At 36.5% G+C, this 24,438-nt stretch overlaps 1 protein-coding gene and 1 non-coding gene across 2 annotated transcripts; one reads left to right on the top strand and one right to left on the bottom strand.

The window, feature by feature from the left end:
- Nucleotides 1–1,539: 1,539 nt before the first annotated feature.
- Nucleotides 1,540–21,432, bottom strand: Rab11a (RAB11A, member RAS oncogene family). Its single transcript, XM_047538438.1, has 5 exons — nt 21,252–21,432; nt 13,739–13,934; nt 12,695–12,888; nt 11,189–11,269; nt 1,540–3,285 (listed from the first exon to the last, which is right to left on the bottom strand). Exons 1-5 carry the CDS (start codon nt 21,289–21,291, stop codon nt 3,146–3,148), a joined length of 651 nt encoding a protein of 216 aa, XP_047394394.1. The 5' UTR covers nt 21,292–21,432; the 3' UTR covers nt 1,540–3,145.
- A 327-nt stretch (nt 21,433–21,759) lies between these two features.
- Nucleotides 21,760–21,831, top strand: Trnaq-cug (transfer RNA glutamine (anticodon CUG)). The gene has a single exon. It is a non-coding gene; the product is annotated as a tRNA-Gln (tRNA).
- Nucleotides 21,832–24,438: the final 2,607 nt, after the last annotated feature.

Genomic DNA, 24,438 nt, shown 5'->3' on the forward strand with positions numbered 1-24,438 from the left:
AGGTGTAACAACATACTATAATGGATTACTTTATTGCTATTATCAGACTCCTAGTTTGGGAGAACACAACCATTCTTTAAAATGCCAGAATGACACCACCAATTTATTTAGCTTACTATTTAGGTGAGTGGAGAAAGTGACCTACCCAATTGTAGAAAGGGGTATGGTACCAGCACTGTCCCAACCAGAAGAAAAATCAGCTCTCTTCTCTTAGCACTAGTGTCACAGCTCCCTATCTGACTGTTCCAACCCATTAAATGATGTGGTGGATGGGGGTCCTTTCACAGTCTTAGTTCATTTTTTTACATAGTAAGTGGAAGTCATATACAATCCTAAATGAAATTCACATTTTGTTTTGAATTTTTTTCAGGCTTTTGATATGTGTGAGACATCAGATAAGTAATTCCCATTTTTTTCTCCTCTGTTAAAATAATAAAAAAAAATTTAAAGCTCTAATAAATTGAAACCCAACAGGTTAGAGTAAGTTCTTAATTACACACTAGCCTTTGAGTTCTTCGTCTCAGTGTTGGTGAAAAATGTCTAAACAGTACAGCTTTTTTCTTTAAGGTAGATGAAAGAGTATATCACAATAGCTCAAACCAAAGAACGTGTTTGTATTTTGTAAATACAAGTCAGCAAAGACAAAAATTAAGATTTTCATTTTCCAAAGAATCAAAGAAATGCACAATCCAAACTCTTACAAAGTCTAACTTTTCTGCAGAACCATTCACTTTAAAAGTCTGGGGCAAAAGTCACTAACTAGCACCTCTTCTTATAATTAGAATTTAGCACATTCAACACAATGATAACTTCCCTTTGCATAGAGACAACTACTATTAGAAATCACAGATAGCACTTGAAAACAATGACATACAAATTTAAATCAAATTATGATGTCTTAACTGACTTTTCTGGAGAATATAACAGGTTTTAAAATATTCAAAGTTAAAATAACAGAAAAGCAAGGTCAAGCAGCAAAATATTTCTAAACTGCTTTATCATAATATTTAAAAACTTAATGTTTCTTACCTGAGACAAATTGTCAAATAATGTTTAGACTATTAATAATCAGATTACACAAGGAAGATATTTGTTGAAATGCAATCAAAGTCATGTTCCAATATATCTAATGTTTCCTGGATCTGCAAGATCCAACCATGTCTAAGCAATATATAAGTCTACACTTGGTTAAAATTCAAAATTACTTTATTTATTTTCAATTCACTATTTGGTTCCTCAGGTTGTAAAAATTTACTATTAATTCTGAATAAAATAGAGATGGAGCCTTTTTCCTGTATCTGGTGACACTGTTACATATGAAGCACAGAGACTATTCCCTAATGTTTCTGAGAATACTTTTCCCAAGACAGGCATAATTGAACTACTGGTCTAAAATCAAACCTCGGCTCACAAACTGATACCCCCAATTCAATGTTTACTCAGTAATCCAAGGACCAATGTTCTTACTTATTGGAAATCAAGTATTCCATGGCTACATCCAAAGCACTCAAATGAAAAATGTAATCTGACAAAATAAGGAACAGTCCCCCTATAACTGTTTATTAGAATGAGAATATATTCCAAATCAATAACTAAAAAAAAAAAATCAAGTTACAGAGCATGCATAAAATACAAAGTAGCGATTTACAAATAGACAATAGTATCTTTATAACCAATACACTAAAATAATAAAACAGCTACAGAAGAAAACCAACAATGACTGACTACAGCAATGCCTTCCGTGTGCTCCACACATCATGAGCACCGCAAAAGACAGAAGATTAACTATGAAACATAGCAATCTATGCAAGCCCCAACATATATATTTTTTCAGGTATCCCATCATCCTGAATAGTAGCGCTGCAGTAGACAACTTTCAGAAAACTGCAGAGTAAGTGCTTAATATTATCCACAAGGAAGTAAAACTAAATATTAGTGTGCACATTTCTGAATGAGAAACTATTTAGTTGCTCCATTGATTTCAATAATGTAGTGGAATAAAATTATTTTAGGTCTCTACAATGCCTAAATGCACTCTATTTGAACTCAAGGTACTATTTCATTTTACATACTAAAAGAATACATGCCTTTAAGTGGTACCACTTGAGCATAAATTAACCTCTCTGTATTCTTTAGACACTAAAACCAAAGACTTAACTGGACTGTATTCCATTATACACTGTAAAACCCAAAGATAAGCATTGTTAAAATAATTACCCATGCCTGTTGGTGGATATGGGGATAAAACTAGGTTGCATTTCACTCATTGGAAGGTTTTAAAACAAAATTGACACTTCAAGATTTGACACTTCCAGCATTAAACCAGTTATTGCCTGAGCAATAAAATGCCACATAATCTACTGCTGGGAAATGAGATGAGTTAAATGGTTTGGGCTGATCACTGCAACCGAGGCACCTCAATCTCTAGTTTCTAGCCTACCAGGCATCACTGTTTAACATACAGCTACATAACTGTACCCCTACCCAAACCGTAAGTTTTTTGTAATTATTAAGATAATTCTAGTCCAGAAAAAAGTGCCCCCAACTTCAATCAATTTTGATGCTTACAAAAATTTTAAAATAAAGTTTACTAAACTACATAAACCTATTAAGGCATTTTAGAAATTCACTTCCAGAATAAGGGAAAATTTTCAAGCTCTCAAAATCCTGCTACGTTTATAGGGCAATTCTTAGATTTGTCAAAATATACACTGCACTGAGGAAAAAGTGTAGTACTTATAAGCTGCTCTGTGGCATAACAATAGCTTATTTCTAAGGTCTTCTTAGTTTGATTTGATCAAGACCAATAGGTCCAAGCTTCAAGTGATCAAGTTCTACTGTGTCCTACAGTGACAGGCTTCCATGATGAAAAGTAAACAATAATTGAGGAATTCAAACATTCAGTTTATTAAACTAAGGCTAGTGAAGCCATAGCATGGGGAAAAAAAAAAAAAAAAAAAAAGCTGCAGTCATTTGGGACAAAGTGGATGATTTTATAAAGCTAGAATCAAAAGACTTAGGACATGGAAAAATAAGTATGAGGAAGTAATAAAACACAAAAGTGACCACAAGAATTACAAATATATTTAAATCTCAGACCTGGGAAATGGACTATACACAGCCTTCTAGGGGAGAAGAAAAAGCCTTAGATGTTCTGACAGCACTGCACCTTTGGCTTGTTTTCAGTGGTTGGTGGAACATGAATAGGAACCACATTGTTGCTTGGAGACATGTCATTTTCACGTCTGTCTGACATTTGTTTCTGAGAAACAATACGGTATATCTCTGAAGGAATAAAAGAAATAGCAATACATAGTATAAATAAACCCATAAGGAGTTGGTATAAAAGACAGATAAAACACAAAACAGAGAACATATAAATTCTAAGTTTTATTTTCAAACAACCTCTGATTAGAATCAACTCATTACTGTAAAAAGAGAAACCAAAGTTTTTGCATTTCAGAGGGAAAGATTCACCAAACACATCTTGGTTTAAAAAGCATTACACAATTTTTAGGCACAGGTCTGAATTAAATCAGAAGAACATTTTCAATCTACCTTTTCCAAAAGAAGCCTACAAACATTGACACTATGCAAATAAACAAATAAACCTGCATTACCAGATATATCAGGTATCTTCCTAGGCTGTGTAGAGAAGAGCACAACTTCATAAACATGATTTAAAAAAAAAAAAAAAAAAAAGACTCCTGGAAGAGAAGTAGGAATCTAATGTGTTTATTAGTGACCTCCAGAACTAAAGTTAAACTATAATTAATTATTCCAAAGAGGCAACTTAAGATTTTATATGCAGTCTCTTTTACTTTCATGACACTTACTGAGACTGTTTAGTGTTTACCTCCTCCACTAAACATTAAATTTGTAAGAACTAAAACTGTCTGCCTTATTCACTGCTGTCTCTCCAGTACAGAGCATATAGTAGACGGTTGAAAATAACTAATTGCATGAATAAATGTAATTAAACTTTACCACAATATCTGTATTTAATATATTTTATTTGGTCCTACATGACATGGCCTAAAAGTAGATTACATCTGACTAGATTATAAGCTTAAGAACACTGAATGTATCTTATTTATCTTTGTTCTCCCAGTGCATCTTCCAAATAAATACCTTCAAAAGGCAAATGAATTCTAAAAAATGGGACAAATTTGATATGATAAACCACCTCCTAATATGATGTACTAGGAAGGACACAATGTATGCCTCTATAGAAACCCAAGTACTTTTGCCAAAAATGTTTATAATGAATTTAACCATGAAGAAATAAATTCAGATTGAGATGAGAATAAATGTTCTATATTTATACTGTCCAATACAGTAGACACCCATTTAAATTAACTAAATTTTATAAACCAATTTCTCACCCATGAGCCAAATTCCAAATGCACAGTATCAACCTATGGCTAGGGTCAATTCTACTTGATACCCCAGATACAAAACAATTCTATCAATGTAATATGTGATTGTTTAGTAGATCTTGGATTTAAAGATTAAAAAACAAATCTATAAAGGATATTTTTATTTTTACTGGTGCATTATAATTACATGTAATAGTGGAATTCATTATAACTTATTCATATGTGAATATATTTGATCAATTTCATTCCCTAGTACCTCTCCTTACCCTTCCCCCTTTCTTCCTCCCACCAATCTCCTTCCTCAACTCTACTGGTCTCACTTTTATTTTCATGAGGTCCCTTTTAAAAATTTTTTCTAACTTCCACATCTGAGAGAGAACATCCAACTCTTGACTGTGAATCTGGCTTATTTCACTCAAAATGATGCTATCCAATTCCCTCCATTTTCCTCCAAATGATATGATTCCATTCTTCCTTATGGTTGAATAAAACACCATTGTGTATATATACCACATTTCTCTATCCATTCATCTGCTGATGGACACTGAGGCTGGCTCCATAACTTGGTTATTGTGAACTGTGCCGCTATACATGGGCATGCATGTACCACTATAGTACGCTGACTTTAATTCTTTTAGAAAAATATCAAGGAGTAACAGAGCTGGGTCATATGGAGATTCCATTCCTAGTCTTTGAGGAATCTTCAGAGTGATTTCTGTAGTAGTTGTATTAATTTACAATCTCACCAACATCATATAAGTGTTCCTTTTCCCACACATCCTTGCCAGCAGAGTGACAAGAAATCTCAGTGTAGTTTTGAATTGCATTTCCATGAATACTAAAGTTGTTGAACATTTTTCATACATTTGTTGGTTATTTAAATTTTTTCTTTTGAGTCGGGAGCAGTGGAACATGCCTATAATCCCAGCGGTTTGGGAGGTTGAGGCAGGAGGATTGCAATCTCAAAGCCAGCCTCAGCAAAAGGTGCTAAGGAACTCAGTGAGACCCTGTCTCTAAATGAAATACAAAACAGGGCTGGGGATGTGGCTCAGTAGTTCAGTGCCCCTGAGTTCAATATCCAGTATTCCCCCCTCAAAATTTTTCTTTTTTTGAGAATGTGTATTTAGTTCATTTGGTGTTTAGTTTTTTGAGTTCTTATGTCTTTAATATACTTGGAGAAATATGTATACAGACTACACATTAATACTGTATAAATGTTAAATTACTTGGTTATGATATGTGGCACTGTAATTATATAGGAGAATGTTTTGTTCTAGAGAAAGCGCTGAAGTATTTACTACCAAAGTACCATAATATCTACAAACTACTTTCCAAAAACTGAAAGAGGGGGGAATATATACATACATGGAGAGAGAAACCAAATGTGGCAAAATGTGAACAATAGTTCACATTATCCACTATATATTATATATTCACTATATTATTTCTATAATATTTGGAGATTTTTAAGTATAAAAGATATGTAGTAAAAAAACACAAAGTAAAAACATCTGCAAAATGCTCTGAGAACATAAACTAACGTATGAGTATCATTTGGAACCTCAAACAGGAATAAAAAATTTCAAGTCAGGAATTACCCTTCAATTATTCAATCAGGTTAGTGGTTAAGGAATAAAGATAATCATCAGCTTGAAACCATACCATTTATTCTTTATGTTTTTTCTTTAATGCCAAACTGCACAAGTCTTCTTTTTTCCAACAGCAGATAATCAAATGTGACTCTTATAAGTTTTAACTTATTTGCAAGCTGTTTTGAAGAAGTTAGGAGAACAAAAACAAAAACAAAATGCAGGCTCTTACTAAAAAAAGCAAATATAAATAATACCAAAGAGAGGCAAAGGGAGACTTCTCAGAGAACAGAGAGAAGTAAATAATTGAAGAGATCTCATTACAAAGCAAGACATTGGAGCAGTGTTGTGTAACTGTCTGCAAATACTATATACTTTTAGAAATGGATTAGTGCTGCATTTACTCCAGTAACTAAAAAGATATGTGCTAATAAAAATACCAAAGGCAATAAAAATTTGAAAATATTGATCAGAAAATAAGGAAAAACTTTTTCTTTCAAGTATAATCAGCTCTAAGAGGATCTACAAGTAATTTACTTAAGTCTCTTATAGCTAGGTGTGTCATTTAAAAAAAACTTTGATAAGGAAATAGGAAGCAGGTACTTACTAGCTGGTATCTGATCAGAGAAGGTTATTTCAATAGGAGAAAAAGGACGTAACTAGTAACTTGCTAAATCAAAAGCAAGTACTGTATTTCCCTCTTTCAAGGGCACGTTCTCATTTAGAGCCAAATGAACATTTAAACAAATTGCTGTGCAGTCCCTTTTCAAGATGTCTAAAGGTTAGGTAAGGTCAGGAAGAAAAGGAATACTACTTTATCATTCTATTAGGATCTCTTATAGAAGATCTAAATATAAAGTAAAATATCAATATAAAATAGCTTTAAATATAACAAGGTAAAACTAAATAAAAAGGACATGTACGTATTTCTACTCTACTGAAAATGTGGATTAAGTGACAGTCATTCTAAGGAAGTTAAATGAAACTGTTCCAAATTAGGGGATAAGAGTTAAAATTCTTTAGACCGTCCAAATACATGAAAACAGAAACCTGCATTATTCCACTACAGTCTAGGTAAAGCTTTTAATTTATTAGATCTCTTCAAATCCATTGCTCACCATGTTTTGAAGGTCAAAAAATACCTCAATCTGACACATTCATGTGTATTTTTAAAAGATTGCTACATGCCAAGAACAAACCAACTACCACACCTAATTAAAAGATTCTTAACTACTCTAATATCTGAAAACTTCAGCCTCTTTTTTAAAAGCCAATATGCCAAATGATTTAAAATTCTTTCAGTCACAGAATAAAGAATTTGTCTTTAGCTGGCACAGTGGCACACGCCTGTAATCCCAGCAGCTCGGGAGGCCGATGCAGGAGGATTGAGTTCAAAGCCAACCTTATCAATTTAGCGAGCCCCTATCTCTAAATAAAATACAAAAAGGAATGGGGATGTGATTCAGAAGTTAAGTGCCCCTGGGTTCAACCCCTGGTACGGAAAAAAAAAAAAAAAAAAAAAATTGCAACACCAGTAACGAATAAAATAAACCAATTACCACAAGCCTTTGCATTGAGAACAAGTCTGTGGCATTTCTACCGAAAGTGTATAACTGAATTTAATCATGAAGAAACATAGGACAAACCCAAATTGAAAAACACTATAAAATAGCTGGTTTATACCCTTCAAAAGTGTCAATGTTAAAAAACAAAAGAAATATGAAGGAACTGGTTCAGATTAGAGGAGACTAAAGAGATAAAACCACCTGAATAGAATGCATGACCTGACCTCAAACTTTCTCGTTAATAAGGACATTACTAGGAACAATTGACAAAATCGGAATTAGATCTACGGCTGTTGATGTAGTATTATTCTGTCTTGATCACTGCACTACAATCATGCAAGAAAATGTTCTTGTTTTTAGGAAATACAAACAGAAAAGTACTTAGGAATAAGAGGCATTATGTCTGCCACTTACTCTGATGTGGTGCAGATTTTGAGACAGGATCACATTAATCTGCTTGAGGGTCTCACAAAATTGCTAAGGCTGGCCTCGAACTTGAGATCCTCCTGCCTTAGCCACCCAAATCACTGAGATTACAGGCAGGCCCCACCATGTGTGAGGAGAGCTTTTAAAGTAAAAGAGGCAGTAAAGTAAGACAAAAGGCAGGAAATGTATTATGTGGATTTAGTTAGCCTGCATTACAGGTGCCTAAGGAGGGGGCAATCTCTGCTCTCAACTTCCTTGGCATTTATTAGGGTGGAGGGTTGTTGCCCTTTAGCTTCCATTCTCAGCATAAGGAAGCTGTTCTAACTGCTAAATGGGGAGGGGGGGGCAAATCAGTCTGTTTCAATTTGATAAATAGAGGTAAAGGGTATTTACAAATTCTTTGTATTACTACTGCCAACTTTCATTGAGTTCTTAGTGAGATTGAGAAAAAAAAAAAAAAAAGCTGTACTGAAATGCAGATTCTGAGCAATCTACCAGGCTAATTCATGTACTATTTAACCATTGCTAAAAAAAATGCCACCAGCAAATTCATCTCCTGGGTTGTGTATGGTGGCACATGCCTGTAATGCCAGTGATTCAGGAGGCTGAGTCAGGATTGCAAATTTGAGGCCAGCCTGGGCAACTTTGAAGACACTGTCTCAAAAATCTCAAAATACAGACTAAAAGGGCTAGGAATGTAGCTGAGTAGTAACATGCCCCTGGGTTTAATCACTAATACCACCCCGCACCCCCAAAAATCATCTTATGGAATCATTGTGAAATGCATGGATGTTAAGAATGCAAATGCCACAGTCTTCTAAAACAACACTACAAATAACTCTCAGTAATAACAGATAAATTTTCCAATGCTACATAATTTTGCATCTTAAAAATTAAAAAGCCAGTTTTATTCTTCCAGCAGTATCAAAATAAAATGAATTCTTCCTCAATGTTAAGGGTAGAATTAACTGTAATGAGATTACTATTCTCTTTCCATTTTTTTCTGTGCATTGATACTTTCACATAGGAGGGATACAGACAGAAGGAAAGTTTAGAACAAACATCCTAACACTTGCAAAACAACACAGAGGTCTGCTGCCACATGTAGAGATCTTTGATCAACATTGAAACTTATGCAGCAAGCTGAGGAAACAGTAAATATAAAGAGGTAAAGTAATAGTAAGTGAAACTAAAAGTCTTTGCTTTCAAGCAACATTTAGCAGAAATAGAAGTTTAATCTAGGGTAAATTTTAAGAAAAATAGCCAGATGTTCTTCAGTTTTAAGGACAAAACATCTTAATTTTAAATATATATCACTGCTAATTAAGTTTCATGTTTGAGTGGATCAGAAGTTTGAGGTTAAAATGATACATACAACAGTGAATTACAGATGGAAGAAGACTTGGCTTCCTCTTCACTTAGTACCAGAACATACGTGCTAGAAATTGAGATCAGAATAAATGAGCTAGAATTATAGCAGAGGAGATTTGATAGGACATAAAAAAATATCCCAACAATGAGGACTGCCTAAAAGGTTTTCTCCTCTAAGGTGGTGTAACTCAAAAGTGTTTAAACACTATAAATCCAAGTGGCTCAGTGACTTCAGTTACACAGGTACAAAGGAGTAAAAAGAAAAAACCTTCAAACTCCTGGTTCAATATAATACTCTATATGTTGACTCAATAAAATCCACACAAGTGGTTATAAAGAAAAAAAGCAGAACTTGCAGACATACTGCATATTTAATCAAATCTTGTTTGATATAATTTACAGTGAAACTTGACACACATAAGATTTTAAAGAAAAGCTACTGTGTTCCCAAAACTGTTTACCCAACCATAGTACTGATTGTTTAGTAACTAACTATTCTTCAGGTAACAAAACAATTGTAATAAAACAGGTATTCAATCATCAATGTTTACTCTAGGTTCAAGAATTTTTTTGCCATGCCTTAATTACTATTTAGCTATTAATTTATCAAATGTTCACTATATGTCAGGGATAGATAAGTACTTTAAAGGCCCTAATTAAACTCATTTTCAGAGTCCAGAGCAGACATCTTAGTGACTGAATACTATTTTCTGTGGGTTAGAGACCAAAAAAAAAAAAAAAAAAAACCAAACTTTTAAGTAGAAATGAGAATCAAGTTAGAACATATCATATCAAATCATATCTCAAGGTTTTAAAAACCCAAGCCCTCTCTCAAAAAGGAAGTATCATCTCCCCAAAACATATCTGAGTTTTACAAATGAACAAATTAAAGGCTAAAAGGGGTTAAAAAACTTGCCTACGATTACGAGCTAATAACAAGTGAAGGCGTCAGGACCACCATGAGGTTTTCTAGTTCATGCTCTTAATTCCTAGGCTTTATTCCTTACATTTTTACAGTGAAATAAGACAATACTTTAAGGTTAAAAACTGGTACTGCATACAGTCTAAATTAACCTGTTACATCATAATGGGAAACTAATATTAACAATTCTACATACAGACTTTTCAGAGAAATGCCACATAAGACTGTATTCTAACTCAGGAGTTCTTAAAGGTAACAATTTTACATTACTTAGAAGCAACCCATCAAAGTACCTGTTAAAGGATTAAAACATTTGCTGATAATCTGGTCATTCAAATAAAAAGTTAGGGTAAATATGAGTCAGCACAAATAAAATGTCTTCAGGAAGACTGACCAGGTCATCCACATTCCAAAACAGCATGAACTTTGTCCTTTCCCATTATTTGTTTCAACTTTTCTATAGGGATCACTGGCTGACTTTATCTACAAGTAACATCTTGCTCTTATATCAAGTGAAAATTTGATCTTGTTTTTTCACTTAAATTTTTAAAAATATTTTCCCTTAGCCTTTTATTTTCCTTGCCTAATTTCAAAAGGGCATTATCTTTCCATAGCCAAGATCTGAATATATATCTTGTGAAAGTACATTGAACATAACCAATTTTGACCAGAAGTAAGAAATATATGACCGAAACACTTGGAAGAGAACAACCTACTTTCAAAATATTTTCCCACTATAAACCAAATGAATTATGATGACTGAAGCACAACAAGCAAGGGTTCTAACTAATTTTATACTCTATACATCACTGTTACTGGCACCTCTCAAATGACAGTCATTCTCAGATGGTATAATGTATAGTTTCCTGATTAATTCATTTAATTCCCTTCCTAAAAACTTCCAATTCCCACTGATAAAACCTGATAATGTCTTACCTGTTAGAATTGTCTGAAAAGCAGCTTCTACATTTGTGGAGTCTAGAGCAGATGTCTCAATGAATGACAAACCATTCTTTTCTGTAAGGAGACACAATAAATTTAGTCTTGTTAAGTTTTGGGGTTGGTTTGTTTTTTTGCAGAGCTGGACATCAAACTCAGGGCCTCACAAGGCAAATGCTAAGGCAAGCACTTTACCACTGAGCTATATCTCCAGTCCAAGATCTGATTCCAGTAAGAAGTCAACAATCTTTTTCTCAAGCCCCACCCCCATGGTGCTGGGGATCTAACCTAGGGTCTTGCACATACTAAGCAGGCACTCTTACTACTGAGCTACTATAACCCTGGCCTTCAAAAACAGAAGTAATTTCTTAAAACTTAAGACCTCTCCAACTTCTGGAATGTTAAGGGCACCATTCAATTTATACTTCAGTAGATTAAAAATAAGTGAGAAATTTCCTTTAGTTGTTTTTTTTTGTTGTTGTTGTTGTTTTGTTTTGTTTTTTAATGAGATGGGGTCTTGCTATGTTGCCCAGGTTGGTCTTGAACTCCTGGGCTCAAGTGATCCTCCTGCCTCACCCTCCCCCAAGGGGCTGAGAGTACAGGACCCACCACCATAACTAATAGTTTCTTAATTAAAATAAATAACTTGCTGCATCTAAATACTACCACTAGCAATGAACAATACTACTAAAATATAGTAAAATTCATCAAACACCCAGCTATTTTATCCTCCACTATCCTCCCTGTCAACCACACAACTATGCTATCACTAAATTCTGTAACTATATTATTTGAAATAAAGCTGCTTCTTGCCTAGGACACTAAAATAATAATTGTTAAAGCATAACAATATAATAACTAGTGCAAGGTCATGATATTTACAAGCCAAGAATGCACCATGTTGCCTTCAGGTAATTGCCCCTACCAAAATGTCCATACCAGAATGATGGCAAGACACAAAAAGTTAAAACTAAGCAGTGGCATCCCTGTTGGTCCCTAACACTCCCTAGGAATGTTTTTAGACCCAGATACAGCAGCACAAACTTCAAAACAATTAATTCTTGCTGACTGTTCTTTTTTATTTTGGTACCGAGGATTGAACCCAGGGGCGCTTAACAACTGGGCCAGATCTCCAGCACTTTTTAACATTTTATTTACAGACAAGGTCTCTCCAAATTGCTGAGGTTGGCTTTGGACTCACAATTCTCCTGCCTCAGCCTCTCAAGTCACTGGGATTACAGGTGTGCACTATGGCACTTGACCATTTTTATCTTTTTGAAACTATTAAAACCTATTACCCTGGGGTTGGGGCTCAGTGGTAGAGCACTTGCCTAGCACATGTGAGGACTGGGTTTAATCCTCAGCACCACATAAAAATAAATAAATAAAACATAGGTATTAAAAAAAAACTATTACCCTCATTGGAAGTGTATCGAAACTGCAAGACATAAACAGTTAAGAAATATTAAATCACTATAGTATCATGGAATTCATATTACTAACCTGCAAAAGCTCTTGCTTCATCTGTAGGAACTGCCCTGAGATGACGTAAATCACTCTTATTGCCCACGAGCATGATAACGATGTTACTGTCAGCATGATCTCTCAGTTCTTTCAGCCATCGTTCTACATTTTCATATGTGAGATGTTTAGCAATGTCATAAACTAATAAGGCACCTACAGCTCCACGATAGTACCTGAAAACAGGAACATACATGTAACTATCAAAAAAATAACCACAAGATAAAAGTGAACACCAGGAAGAACTCAAGATATGGATCATATATTTTTTTAAAACATACCTTATAATTTCAATGAATTCCTCATATTGGAATTCTTAAAAGAAAATAGTATAATAGTCCCCTTTATGTGTAATATCACTTTACACAGTTACCTGCAGTCAACCACAGTCCACAAAAATTAGATGAAAAATTCTAGAAATAAACAATTTGTAAGTTCAAATCAGTACTGTTGTGAGTAGCATGATAAGATCCCACTCCATCCAGGTCTGGACATGATTCAACCCTTTGCCCAGGGTATTCATACAATATAAACTACCCACCCATTTAGTCACTTAGAAGCCCTCACAGTTATCAGCTCAACTGTCATGGTATTGTAGTGTTTGTGTTCAACTAACCCTTATTTAATAATGACTTCAGGGCTGGGGTTGTAGCTCAATGGTAGAAAGCTTGCCAAGCACATTAAGGCACTGGGTTTGATCCTCAGCACCACATAAAAATAAATAAATAAAATAAAGGTATTGTGTCCATCTACAACTAAAAAAATATTTTTAAAAAAATAATGACCTCAAAAGCAAAAGTAGTGATGCTGGCAATTCAGATACCCCATAGAAAAGTCATAAAAGTGTTTCTATTAAATGAAAAAAAGAGGGTTTAGTACTATGTGTGGTTTTAGAGCTCTACTGGGAGTCTTAGAATGTACCCCCAAGTTAATGGAGGACTATTCTACCTTTTCCAATATGAAAAGTCAGCTAATTTACCATATGCCAACCTATTTAAAAGAACTTAAAAAAAACATGAAACTTACGCTGATGTTATAGCTCGGTATCGTTCTTGCCCTGCTGTGTCCCATATTTGTGCCTTTATTGTTTTTCCATCAACCTGGATGCTTCTTGTTGCAAACTCCACTCCAATAGTGCTTTTGCTTTCCAGATTAAACTCATTTCGAGTAAATCGAGATAGGAGATTACTCTTTCCAACACCAGAATCTCCAATAAGGACAACTGAGAAGACAAGAAATTAACATCAGATTAATAAGGCAAAAACATCCAGAATACCATCACAATTTCAACAAAATGAAATTTGGCTTCAAACCAAATAAAGCAAAAAAGATAGGACATTTGAATTTTAAAAAGGGATGGGAGTAGGTGCTGAACAGCCCATGCTCTTGACCTGTTACCAATTTATAAAACCAATCTATTCTCTTTAACCTGTTTCTACCTGCACAATTATAGTACCCTGTCTTAAACACAGTACTCACACCCCGCTTTTTTTTTTGAGGTGGGGGACAATGCTGGCAATCAAATCCAGGGCCTCAGAAATACTAGGCAAGCACTCTACCACTAACCTATACAACCAGCCCTTAAAAACACAATTTTAATCATAGGGATATCAGGCACTAATGACAAGCATTAATTACTATCAATGCTATATCGACATGGTATTAAAATGCAACAGAAATGAAACAAAAAGATAAGGCATCTGAATTTTAAAAAGGGATAGGAGCAGGGTGCTGAATATAAGGATGTTAGTTGATGGAGACGAAGAGTGAATACATTCTACTGAGCTTCATCAAAGATTAACTATGATGTTAAGAATGATACTTCTGGGGCTGGAGCAGTAGTTCAGTGGTAGAGCACTTGCCCAGCACTTGTGAGGCACTAGGTGCAAACCTCAGCAACACATGTAAATAAAGGCACTGTGTCCATACACAACTAAAAAATTTTTTTTAAAAATGGATAATACTTCTTTGAGATGAAACATTTAAAATGAGAGACATCAGGTTTACAAATTTTGCTTTTCAGATGACAGAACCTACAAAGACCTTTTAATAGTTGTACTTATCAGAGTGACATAAAACTAAAGAATGTCACTTGCATCCCCCACCCCCCATAAGCCCCACCACACTAAGGATAAACAGAGGCCCTAAGGCTTGGTGTGGTGGCACACACCTATAAAGCCAGCAATTCTGGAGGCTGAAGCAGGAGGAACACAAGTTCAAAGTCAGCTGCAACAACTTAGTGAAGTGCTGAGCAACTCAGTGAGACCCTGTCTCTAGTAAAATATTTTAAAAGGGCTGGGGATATGGCTCAGTGGTTAAGTGCCCCTGGGTTCAACCCCAGTACTCCCATTACTACCTGCATGCCACACCCCCACCCCTGAAAAACACAGAGGCCCTGTGTAACTGACACACTATGAGTCAAAAACCAAAGCAAGAAGGACATATGCTTCCATTTATGACTGCATGAATTTTTTAAAAATAGGCTTTGATTAAATGAATTTACTTTCTGTGATTTCTGTTAAGAGACAGTTTTATTTACTAACTTCTTCACCCAAGGCATAACACACTTAGAATTTCAAAAACAACGGAAACCAAGCACACCTGTAATCCCCTAGCTACTCTGATATTTAGGAGGCTGAGGCAAGAGGACTGCAAGTTAGAAACCAGACAACTTAGCAAGACCTTGTCTCAAAACAAAACAACAAAAATAAATAAATAAAAAGGAGTAGAGATGTAGCTAAGTGGTGGAGCACTTGCCTAGCATGAACAAGGCCCTGGGTTCAAACACCAGCAACGAAAAAAAAAAAAAAAATGAAAAGAAAAAGCCTGGGGATGTTGCTCAGTGGTCAGGGTACCACTTGGTTGCATCCCCAATAATAATAATAATAAAAAAAAGAAAGGTTTTAAAGCATTTCTTTTGTGAATTAAAGACCAAAATGGGTTCATCAGTTTACAGAATTTGAAGTAGAGAGCATTTTTTCCTTTGTAAAAATTGTTATTGGTATTTCAGGAAGCATTGTATTTATTCCTACTGATGACTACTAATGCTTCTTACCCATCTAAACTAGCTAATTAATTTAGACACCAAGACTAGAATATAAAACATACAAGAATAAGGCCAAGGAATCAGACCATGTCTTTCTCAGGAGACTGGGATTTGGTGGTACAGGTGGAAAGGGAGGTAAAAACATGTATGATCTCATTGCACCCTAGTAAAAGGAAAAAGAGTCCATTATGTATTCATTCCTTGTAACAGAATCAGATATAAGCTGGCCTCTGGACAATCTTAGAGGGAGTACATTATCAAATGCATATCTTTCTGGCTTCCTCTATCAGTTGAGTCAGCAAGAAATCATCCAGGCAGCAGTGACCCCATGTAGCACAAAGAGTAGTTATTTCTAACTACATAGTCAAGTAGAAGATGCCAAAGGTACTGTGGTAAACACAGATATATTATTAAATGCTTTTATTTGGATACCAGGAAAGAAGATGGCAAGGTCATGAAAACAATGTACAAAAATAATGCCCTTTCAATTTTATAGGATGATCAGCTGATAGGTTAGTTTCCAAAGCCTACCTTTCTAGATATGAAGTCAAATCCCAGTTTCAATAACAGTCTACCTATTAATAGAATACAATCACTGTTGCTTCTTAATACAAGAGGCTGAATATTCTGCTGAAGAAATTTTTAAATCAATTCTAGCCTTCCATGAGCAGTACAAAATACTAACTTGAGGTGTGAACAGCTAAAGGAAAAAACAAAAAAGATTAGAACATTTCTATTTTACAGGCACTTCATACTAATCAGTAATTCAGGAGTCAGTCATATGAACAAGATACCTAGAATGACACCACCTTTGGAAAATTAAAACAATGACAATGGGGGGGGGGGACACACCTCAAAGTACACCCTCCACTTCTCCATTTTCCACAAAAACTCCAACATTTCCAAATTTTGGGTTCTACCCTTTGACCTTCACTTTTAACTAGATTAAGTTCATTATCCGCCAACTTCAAATCTTTATGCTGTCATAGAGACAGCGAGGGAATTTTTTTCTCAATGTAATCAATTAATTTTAATATTATAAAGTCACACTCATCTGAAAATAACTCAGAAATTATAAATGCTTTATGTAGTATAAAATAGTTATCTCAACTAGACCTGGGTAAATTAGACAGAATTAAGACTAGCAACCTATTAAAGGATATTTTAAATGACAACAGCAGACAATGGTTCTACAAGAATAGTCTTACCAAAAAGATACTGAGAAGTGACACCTTAAGGAAAGTTAATTCTATTCAGCTACCAAATGAGAAATCAAAACAGGTAGGGTGGGCTGGGTTGTTGCTCAGTGGTAGAGCACTTGCCTAGTACATGTGAGGCACTAGGTTCAATCCTCAGCACCACATAAAAAAATAAATAAAAATAAAGGTATTGTGTCCATCTACAATTAAAAAATATATTTAAGAAAAAAACAGGGTTATATTTAGGTTAAGTAAGTAAATATAAAGATGAAAGCAACATAAGAGAAGTAACTGGTTATGACTTAAAAAACAAAAAAATTAAAAACGAAACTTCACAGACCTTTCTTAATGGATTCAAATTTTAAAAATTATGATCAAAAGTTTTTCTCATTAAATAATTATGATCAAAGCAGTTTTTCTCATTAAGTTGACAATATTTAATTACTTCCTTTTTCTAGGAGTTTAACCCAGAGCCTTGTGCATAAGCTCTATCACTGAGTTACACCCCCAATTCCTTAGTTGCTTTTTTAAAATATGATAAACTAAATAATTCTATTATTCAAGAAAAAGTCTGCAATAATTTTTCTCTGTTGTCTATGACTAGTGTCTTAGCACTTCCATTTAAACATTTTACAATTATAAGCCATCTATATAGCACACATACAGTTAATAACAAGGTAACTAACAGAATCTATATATTGAACATTTTTGAAATTCCAAAATAATCTGATAGCATTTATCTTCACTTGGTTAGCATTATCTTCTAAATGTTAACATTATCTCTAATACCTAATACTAATTTGTTTATATACATATAAACAAATATCAGACTGCTAAATACTATAAAGCAGAATACACATATTAATTATTCATTATTTATAAATTTTCCACCTCTTCAACCACTTAGTTTTACACTTTTCTCTGGCAAACTAACTTACTGGGCTAAAACTTAATTTGTTACATTACATATAGCACATCAGCTCCTGATGTTATCAACTGAAAGAATAGCATCATTTTCACAAACTTGAAAATAATTCCACTTTCTAAACTATATTCATAGTCCAATCTCATTGAAAGTCTTTATAAAATACATTCAATTCATTAAGGCTTAAGTCTAGCAAGTTTTTCCATATTCAATAGAAACAAAGTTGCTCAACCAAAAGTTGTGAAAGAAAAACTACCAAGATGTACAACAAAGATGTTCCTATGATCATGTGTGTACAACAACTATGTTCCTATGATCATGTGTACAATCAGTTGATGGTTAATGAAAAAAAAATGCCCTAAACAACAGACTATGTTCCCAGTGATAAGTCAGAAAATGTGACTTCAAATGGATTGCTTCTACCACAATATATGTAAACGTGAACTATGACTGATGTTCGCTTCTCCTGTGTCTCATAAAAAAATTTATTCCCCCTAGCCCCACACATATACACCCCAAAAATTTCACTATAGAGCTTATCCGGATATATGTAATATACATTAATTTATTCAAGAACAAATACATAATTTAGAATAATTGTCCTACTCTTCCCACATTACATTACCCTTTAGACCACTCCACCCCATACTAATAAAAATATCCCCTTATTTTCAACTGGTTAGTTATAAACTAACTCCAATTCCATCAACTATTAAGTATGCTATGGTAAGCCTTCTTCCAAGTAGATGTAGCTGCAGTTTACCTTAGTGAAAAAAATCTCTATAAAATAAAATCACTTTAAAATTATTCTTGCTTCATTTTAAAATAATTATATAAATAAGAAACTGGCTAAGTAATCAGCATTGAGGTTTAAAAAAAAGTGACTCATATCCTGTAGGAGTTTTTAAAAAGTGGAAATTCTTCTCAGCAACATTTTTTAAACATCCTACCTTAAACAGCAAAATGTTAAACAAAATAAAAAAGTAACCCACATAAACAAAATGCTTTAGAAACTTCCTAGTTTTATGTTTCTTTACTAATATGTAAATGCTTATAATTTACAAAGATTTAAGAAAAACTAAAACAAGTCAGTGACTTCTTTTCAGCATATTACCATTTATTGAGTCTTCACAGGAGCTAAAAGTTAATTGTCTTGTTTATTCCTCACAACAGTTCTGAGAACCAGGTATTACAGTATTTCCTTTTTTATAGATGAGGAACTGAGGCTCAAAAAAAAATAAAAATAACTTTCCCAAGGTCACAAAGCACGCATAAGTCCTTGTCAGGATTTGAAAACAGATGTGATTCCAAAGCTGTTTTCTCTTTGTTAGAAGGATGGTTTAACCCCAAAACTAAATTAAAATTCCATAAGCCGATCCAGGAAAATTAACATCCTTGGGGGGAGGGGTTTTCTATAACAGACACTCAAGTACCCAACCAAACAAGAGAAACACCTTGATAACCTATCTTGTTCAAAATTACTTCAGAGGAAGTTACCTGCCATTGCCATTATACAGTATTTTTAAAAACAAACCTCCCTTTAATGACTAAACCGCAAAGTCTCCAGGGACTCAAGTAATTTCACATCACTTCAGATGCTTTCAGCAAACTGTGTAAATAATCCATGTCTCCTTTTTGTATTTGTAAAATTAAATACTCTTATCTGTCAATGACCTTTCAATATAAGAATAAGGGTGACAACAAAGGTACTCACCCTATGTAATAGAATACACTGCCTCAGAGGAGTAAGTGGAAGGGTATATCATCAGCTAGTATAACAAGATTTGCAAAGTATTGGTAAAACAAATAAATGTTTCCTGCTTCCTTTAGTCAATCATTCTTAGCACCCAATGGCAAAGTCAGGAACAGTCATCATGCTGAACATTCTTTTTAAACTCCACCCTCTACAGTAAAGCTTTAATAGCAATGGCTTCTTCCTCCCTGGTAATGATCTTTGTTCAGCACACTACTGATTGCTGCCCTTCTAATTCAGCAGCTGAGAAAGACTATCAAAGTGAGAGCACATTCACTGAACAAAAAAAGCATTCACTGTACTCTTTTCTCAGTGAAAGCTGTATCTTTTATCTTGGTTGATTTTAAAAAAAAATTATTTGGATTCTTTTCAGACTCAACCCATAGGCACTTCTTTCTACCCATCCCCATCCTCCAATGTCTGTCCACGGGCACTACATGTTTCCCTACCTTATAATAAATAAATAAATATTTAATTTAATCAAAAGAGCACACAAATACCACCCACCACCACCCCACCTCCCACCGTTTGGGAAAGGTATGTGGCCAACTGAGGCTCTTCCCTTCCTGTTGGATCCTCCCAGTGTTGCAGCAGGAAGCAACCAGTCCATAGTGATAAGCAAGCTAGTATTTGTGCAGCGCACAACCTTTCCTGTTCGGGAACTGGGCCTTCAGGTCTGGCAAGGATAACAGCCACCACCCATCCGCAACCCTTTCTCGCAAGCGAAGAGAAGAGTTATCCCGGGCTAGCTGCAGTTGGGTAAAAGACAGCAGGAGAAAAAAAAAAAAAAAAAAAAAGGCTAAGTGGGAAGTCCTATCAGTCTGCCGGGTCACTGCGACAAGTGCGCGAGTGGGTGATGGACAACCCCTCCTGTCCTCCTATCCACCACCCTGGTCGTACCGGAGAAGACACAGGAGGAGCTTTAAACACAATCTGAGAAGGGAAGGCAGAGAGAGAGGGTTGCCTATCAGCGGGGAACGAGCGAGCAGTACCAGAAGGTTACTGACCGCGAGAACTGCGGGGCGGGTGGAGGTGGGGGTGGGGGACCTCGGCCCGCTCAGATTAAACGAGGACCTGGCCCCGGGACAGTAGAATCTGGGTAAGAGGGGCGACCGCCCGAGGGAGGGGCTATGAGGAGACGCAGAGGAAAGGTTCACTCCGAGGAAAAGGGGGCAGATAAGAAAAAGACCTGTAGTAGGAGCCTGCGCCCAAGGATAAGCCCAGAGGAGCGAAGGGCCGGTCGGAGGGGATGTGAGTGGGGAAGGAGCATCCTGAAAGGGAGGGGGCGCTAAGCCCGAAAAGATAGATGGTGGGAGGGGCGGCGGGGCCTCGGAACCCCAGGGAAGGAATTACACGATTTTGGAGAAGGCAGTCCGCTGTGAGAAGGACACAGTGAGGGGCTCCTGAGGCTACGAGGCCTACGGGGCCCGCTAAGAGACAAACGTGTGATCGGACCCACCGTCTGAAGAGAGGGTAGGCAATAACCAGGAGACCGCAGGACGAAGGGCTGAGGAAGGCCCATTTCAGTGCAGGGGCGGCCCGCACGCGGGTCCCCCGGGAGTGTCCCGGGCCCCCGCACGGGACTTGGTAGACAGTATGAGAGCCCACGACCTCACCTTTGAAGAGGTAGTCGTACTCGTCGTCGCGGGTGCCCATTGCGCGGCCAAGGAGCGAAGGGGCGGGAGCAGCAGTGGTATCGGTGGGACCAGGGGGCGTCGCTGCAGGGGTAACCCGAGCGCCGAGCTTCAGCTGCCGGACCGGGTGAAGAGCCCCTCCCTGCCGCTGCGCCACTTCCGGCAAGCCCCAGCCCCTAAGGGGAAGTACTTCCGGGGAGGTGGCACTGCGCCCCGCCCCTGAGCCGGGGAGGGTGGAGGGTGGGAGCGACCCTTAGCGTAGCATCGTGTTGTTCTTTAAAAATTCTTATTCTTAAAGGAAGCTCACGTAAGAAACTGAGTCTTAGGATTCACAGCTGCTCACAGTCCTAGTGGCCCCTCGCTCATTCCTTGGACCACCGTGCTGGGAAGCGGGGTGCTGAGAGTGCGTGAGCCTCTCAGTCGTGGGTTTGTGGATGGGGGCGGGGTTCTCTAAGGATTAGGCAGCTGAAGGCGGCTACACACGCGTGGCGGTTCCATGGTGTAATGGTTAGCACTCTGGACTCTGAATCCAGCGATCCGAGTTCAAATCTCGGTGGAACCTATACCTTTCCTTTTCTAGCTACTTCTTTGATTCATTTATATATTCAACAAGGAATGAAGCACCTGCTCTGGGCCTTGAATTAGGTAAAATACAATCTTTGCCTATAAAAAAAACTCACTAATTTACCCATTCTATTCAGGATCCGCTGCCAGGAGGTCTGATGATTAACCACATTTTTAAGCCTGAGCCCCCTCTCAAGCCTTAAATTCAGAAGCTTCAACACAACGATTTATTTTACTGGGATTTTCTTCCCCCAGCTTCAGTCAAGGGCAGGCGCTTCTCACCCACTCCTCTCCGGAAATCTCTCCAACTATCTCCAGATGTCATTCAGAGAACTTCGCCCACCCTCCTCATCAAGATTCATCAAGAACTTTTTGAGTCCTGTTTATTGGCCTCTAAACTAAACCCGTTTACATAATTACTTCATCTAACTCAGAGAGCAATGAATGGCTTTGCAGAACTTCCATTGTAGCGGAAATGTCAGTTCTGAGACTCAAGTGATCAAGCTGCAGAGCCTCCTTGTATTTGATGGGAATTTTGTAATTCTCAAATGTCTTTCCCATTTATTAGCATACCCCCTGCCATCTATATGCAATTCTCGATTTAGACTTTTGAACAAGAGTGCTTGTAGTAGATAGAATAATGGCTCCTTCATGCATGTTCTCTTTCCTGTTCCTGGAAACTGAATGTTAGGTTACATGACAAAATGGAATTAAGCTTACACATAAAATTAGTTGCTAATCAATTGACCTTAAACAAGGATACTACTCTTGATTACCTGAGTAGGCCCAGTGTCCTTTAAAAGTGGAAAACCGAAGCAAAAGAGGTCAGAATGATGTGGTGTGACAAGATCTAAACCCACTTGCTGGCTTTGAAGATGGAAGAAGGGGGCCAGAAGCCTAGGAATCTGTGCCAGTATGAAGTGACAGGAGGTTCATCTAGGGTTCTAAATACTGTCCAGGAGGTGAGCATTCAAGCTGGGAGAGACGTATGATATTCCTTAAGCAGTCAAATATTTGTAGAACACCAGTTCGCCTCTATTGATTATTTCTCAGATAATCCCAGTGCTTAACTCAGCTTGGATAGACAAGATGGACCCACAAAAGGCAGACTACCAGTAACTAGATGTTCCAGGAGTAAGTACCAGCTCAGAGAAACATATTTAGGAAGGACTCCCTGGAAGAAGAGGAACTAGTACTAACCCCTGAAGGAGGGAGCAAGGAAGGAAAATCATTTTGGGAAGTGGAAATAGATTGTAAACATGTTGAGCAAGGCCATGAATGCCAGAATCATCACGAACTTTTTCCTCTTAGGTCATTGTTTCTCAGTATGTGTTCTGAGAAGGACAAAGTGTTCCTCAAAAGAAGGGTTGCAGGCTCAAGTGAAATTGAGAACAACTATATAGTCTCCCCCATTAGAGATTCCCTTAGCACTTTGGCATTTTAAAGTCTATAGATACTCCCCTCTGAAGAAATTCTGTTGTTGTTTTTTTTTAACAGTGTTTAACACAGCATTCCCCAGATTCACCAGACCACAGAATTGTTTTTCTATGGAATACTGTTAGTATCCTTCTGAATGCTGCAGGAATAAAAGATTTGTGGGCAGAGGGATGAATGAAATAAACCTGGGTCTTAGGGAAAGTAAGCTAACTGAACTTCAGGACTGGGATAAAGAAAGACTGGAGGAGTAACTATCAGAAGTCTACTTGAAATCAACAGGACACAGGTTAATAGAATTGGGGTGCAGCCATGGGAATAAATAAAAGATTGTGTTGGGGGAAAACTTGTAGATTCCATGGACAAAGAAAAGATGTGGGGTTTTACTTTCTGGGTTTTTTTTTTTTATTTGTTTGTTTGTTTGTTTTTAAAGAATAGTAATTACTTGATGTTTCTTATCTAATCTGTCAAGAAATACAGGCTGAATATGGTGGCATATGCCTATAATCCCAGCACTTTAGGAAGTCAAGACAGTAGGATTCTAAGTTCAAGACCAGTCTGAACAACTTCTGGAGACTCTGTCCCAAAATAAAATCTAAAAAGGGCTGGGGATGTAGTTCAGTGGTAGAGTACCAGTACTGGAAAATAAATGGGACCCCATTCTTAATGTAAACAATTTAAATATACAGAAGTATAAAAACTTAGATCATTAACTAATTCAATTCTTCTCCCAACCCCAGAGGTAACTACTATGTATAATATATATTATATTATATATATTATTTATATATGTGCATGCATACATACATATATACATATATACATATGCATATATAAGTAATATCAGATTATATGTTCTGTTCTTCATCTTGGAAATCTTTCCATATTAGTCCATACAAACTTAACTATTTTGTTGCATAGTTTTCCTTAGCAAGGGTATATCATAGTTTGTGCAAACATTGCCATTCTCTTTCCTGTGGATATGGCAGATGCTGAGGATTTACCAAATTAAAACCTATTTCCAAATCATTTCTTCCTTGCCCATTTCCACTAGAAAGGCTGGAAAAGCCAAATTTTCATTTTTTCAGCTATTCTGCAAGGAGCAGCCATGTGGGACAGTTCTGGCTTGTCGGGGTTTCCGGGACCCCCAGCCTTGGGCATGGTCAAGATG

Source organism: Sciurus carolinensis, chromosome 2, assembly GCF_902686445.1.
Source record: "Sciurus carolinensis chromosome 2, mSciCar1.2, whole genome shotgun sequence".
Lineage (NCBI taxonomy): Eukaryota > Metazoa > Chordata > Mammalia > Rodentia > Sciuridae > Sciurus > Sciurus carolinensis.